Below are 4,070 nucleotides of genomic sequence, written 5' to 3'. Positions count from 1 at the left end.
AGGGCAGCTTGGATCTCCTTGTTCCTCATGCTGTAGATGACCGGATTCATCAATGGAGGCACCACACAATACAGAACAGCTGCCAGGAGATCCAGAGGGGACGGGGAGTCAGAGATGGGCTTCAAGTAGGCAATGATGGCAGTGGAAAGAAACAGGGAGACCACAATAAGGTGAGGAATGCAGGTGGAGAAGGCTTTTTGCCGGCCCTGCTCCGAGGGGATTCTCCACACCGTGGTGAAGATCTGAACATACGACACAATGATGAAAGCAAAGCAGCCAAGAGCTAAAAACGCACTGAAGACAAGAGCTGCCAGTTCCCTACGGTATGTGCCAGAGCAGGAGAACTTGAGCAGCTGGGGCACTTCACAGAAGAACTGGTTGATGGTATTTGAGTGGCAGAAGGGGAGACTAAAGGTGTTCCCAGTGTGCACTGCAGCGTAGATAACACCAGCAGCCCAAGCACCTGCAGCCATCTGGACACAAGCTCTCCTGTTCATTATTATCCCATAATGCAGTGGCTTGCAGATGGCAACATATCGGTCATATGCCATAAGCGTGAGAAGGGATAAATTTGCTGCCAAGAAGCAGAACAGACCAAAGACTTGGACAACACATCCAGAGTAGGAGATGGACCTGGTGTTCAATAGGGAGTTAGACATGGATTTGGGCACGGTCACTGAGATGGAGCCAAGGTCCACAATGGACAAATTAATCAAGAAAAAGAACATGGGGGAATGAAGTTCATAGTTAAGCGTTACAACTGTGATGATGAGGAGATTCCCCATCAGGGCTGCCAAGTATGCTGCTAGAAAGATAACAAAGTGTAAGATCCGGAGCTCCCGAATATCAGAAAAGCCCAGGAGAAGGAACTCGGTCACAATGGTTTGGTTGGACATTTCCCTCTTCAGGGCGTTGTGCAAGGCCTGTGAAGGAAGGACAAGAAAGTGGCCAGGATCAGAGTTACAAATATAACAGGAGGGAATCTCATGTCAGAAACAGCTCGTGAACTAACTGCCAGTACGGTCTATCTTTAAGTGCTGTAAAATTGTCAGTGGAAGGTATTATTGCTGGGAATATTTTTTTTTAAGTATACAGATACTCCAGAAAAGTACTTACCTGTGTGAATAAATAAATAAATATATATATAATAAAACCAAACCACCCAAGAGAGACTATTTCAGAACAAAACATTGTTTTTAATTCTGAATATAGGTTGTGCAATATCTCAGAGAGTTTACCATTTATTTGCTTCATGCTCTCATTCTCCTCATTTCAGATCTCACTATGAAACCATCTCCCTTCATCAAGTTGTCAGACCAGATTGTGGTATTTTGTATGTGATTTTTAATAGCAACAACAAGCAAGAAAAGCAAGAGCCTCAGCAAACATCAAGGCCACAGCAAGATGAGGCACACTGAACACAGCACTTGTGACTACAATCAGATGCTGGTCAATAAAATGCCAGCACCCCCCTTTCCTCCTCCCTGGTATATACAGCATTGACATAGACAGCATCCAAAGTGTCACCTGGTCTGAAATGAATCTATACTGAGTTCTCCCTGCCACATGGTTATTAGCCGATTGATATGGTTCCCATCCCCAGCTGGATGGTCATCTCTATGCCATGATAGGCCAATGCCATCCTTCTGTCACCTCCACCTTGTGTCATTGATCTTTGTCATTTTGGGGTACAAGAACTTTAAGCTCTTTTGAGCAAGGGATTCTTCTCACTATGTATTTGCTCATCACACTTCGTTGGGTTTCCTGACCTTAATTTGGCACTCAGATAAGTAAAAAACATTTTCAGGGGATCAACTGTGGGTCTTACTGATTTCTCCCTCCTCCAGGCATTTTTCTGGAAAACAAGAAAATCTGGATACAATGAGTGAGGTGGGATTGTAATCCTGGTGTTGCTGGGCAAGGCTGAATTTCAGCCGTGGGGCTTAGAATTTAAGCCTAGAAACATGTTTCCTATAAAAATGTCTTTTGCTAAAGATATACTTTTTCATAATCTGTAGATTTTCTTCAAAAACATCAATTTATGAAGAATAACCATCAATAGTGGGGTGGAGGGATAATTTGGTTTAAAATAGGAAGACTCCAGGAGCTGTTGATTGAAAAATCTTTTGTTGCCAAAACACTGAAATGTGTGGGTTCTTGGTAGCAAGTTCTGACTTCTAAACAGAGCTGCTTTCTTTTCTTTCTTTCGTTTTTTCCTTTGACCAGCTAAAGAACTTTGAATAATAATAATAATAATAATAATAATAATAATAAACTGCTGATAGCTTTCCAGCTGAATGTCATACAAATACAAGATGACGATGAAACCAAAATTTTATATATTTAAATACCCCACACACCACCCTTCTTGCCAACCAACCATATTTAATTGCAATTAAAGACCTAATGCAATGTTCTTTGTGAAGTTTTACTCAGCTTATGATAGATCCTCCAGATTCTTTGCTTATTTTCCTTCTACTGATCTATCTAATTTCTACATGCATCCCTCTTCTTACCAACCACCCACAGTTAATTTGAATAATACACTTACAGCAATGTGAAGTTTTTCTCAGCTTGTAATCTCATCCTCCAGTGCCAGGAGTTTTTGCTTATTTTCCCTCTCCTGATCTAACCAATTTCTCTTTTCCCTGCCACTACCAAATTTTCAGAAATCAAAATATCTTAGTAGGAGCTTTCTCTCCACTAATAGACTGATGTGACAGAAGTAGATCCAAACTAATTTCTCTCTGCAGATGGCAGTGAACTTCACTGGTTTGGAAGGACTGATGCTGGGGGAAGCTGATTTATCCATTTTTTTCTCTTGTTAGGGCTTCTGGGACTTGTTCCCTAGAGCCCAGCTTACCTCTGAAGCACAGAATCAGAAACAAGCCTTCCTGGATTCAAGTATTTTAAATCAGAAAAGTTTTGGTTTGATTCTTTAGTTTGATCATCTTTTATCTATTGTTTCTTACTTCTTGGCCAGGATAAGTATCATCTGTGGTAACCTGTGCAAAGTGGCTAGTATTTGCTTCGGATTCGGTTAGTTCAGGGGACAGTGATTCTATTCAGTGATACAAATTGCTGCCCCGAATCAATTCAGCCAAATCTGATTTGGAGATTTGTCTGCTGCCAAATTGGCTGAATCTCTGAAGTGAAGGCCCAATCCCCGGTCCAGCCACTGCTGCCAAATTGGCTGAATCTCTGAAGTGAGCAGGCCCAATCCCCCGTCCAGCCCCAGCATCCCAGCACCTTAAAGAAAAAAAAAGCCCCTGGTAGGAGCACTGGCTCCTACCAGGCCGGGAAGTGATCCCCACTGCCCCCCACTACCCTGTGCTGTGGGAGGGGCTCTGACATGAGACCCAAGAGGCTGTGACAGCTGCTGCAGCAGCCGGTGAGTGCAGGGCTTTTTTTTTGTTACGTGTAGGTTAACCTCAAGTTTTTTAAGTTGCATTAAAATAGGCCCAGTGGGTGTGTCTACACAGTGGTTACTGCATATTTACTCAGTACTTGTATAAGTTAAGTATTAAATCAATGCCCAGTAACCAGAGTTACTACACAGTAGCACCAGCAAACTCCTTTATGGGACGCTACTGTGCAGTAGCCTAATACTACCGTAATCTTCACTGGTGCACTAGGCCGGGCGATATGCCAGATTTCAGATCCTCAAGGTGCCAGTAGGGCTGGGATCTCTGTCAGGAAGATCTGCTGACTGGGGTGTCCCTGGGAGGGGTGTTGCCCTCACCCACACCACCCAAGCATTTACTCCAAACCCAATGAACAGATGGGTTTCTTTATTATATATACAACTGTATACAGGAAGGGAGAGAGATTAATAAAAAAGAAGTCATATATACATCTATATGTTATCAGTAGAGAATAATAAAACCAATCATTTGAATACAATCTAGCAATGTAACCATAACTGACTAATTCTGGCACAGGGGGTTGTTCCCTTACACCAGACTCGTGCACTGATTATGCTTCTGATTACGCTCGCCTGGTCATATCCTTTTGAACCCAACAGTTTCCTTTTAGAATGAATCCTCCGGTCTCATTGTAATAAATAGCAA

General features: G+C 42.6%; 1 protein-coding gene across 1 annotated transcript in view; it reads right to left on the bottom strand.

Annotated features, from left to right (window-relative positions):
- The window catches only part of LOC106723452 (olfactory receptor 14A16-like), a gene marked incomplete at its 3' end in the record, with an annotated part of 2,831 nt that extends 1,935 nt beyond the window's left edge, over positions 1 to 896 (bottom strand). The window contains exon 1 of the mRNA XM_014527733.1: positions 6 to 896. Within this exon, the coding sequence (XP_014383219.1) occupies positions 6 to 896 (891 nt within the window). The remainder of the gene's footprint in view (positions 1 to 5) is intronic.
- Positions 897 to 4,070: the final 3,174 nt, after the last annotated feature.

The sequence above is a fragment of the Alligator sinensis genome, unplaced genomic scaffold (genome assembly GCF_000455745.1).
Source record: "Alligator sinensis unplaced genomic scaffold, ASM45574v1 scaffold2310_1, whole genome shotgun sequence".
In the NCBI taxonomy this organism is placed as follows: domain Eukaryota; kingdom Metazoa; phylum Chordata; order Crocodylia; family Alligatoridae; genus Alligator; species Alligator sinensis.
This window is presented reverse-complemented; position numbering and strand designations above follow the sequence as displayed.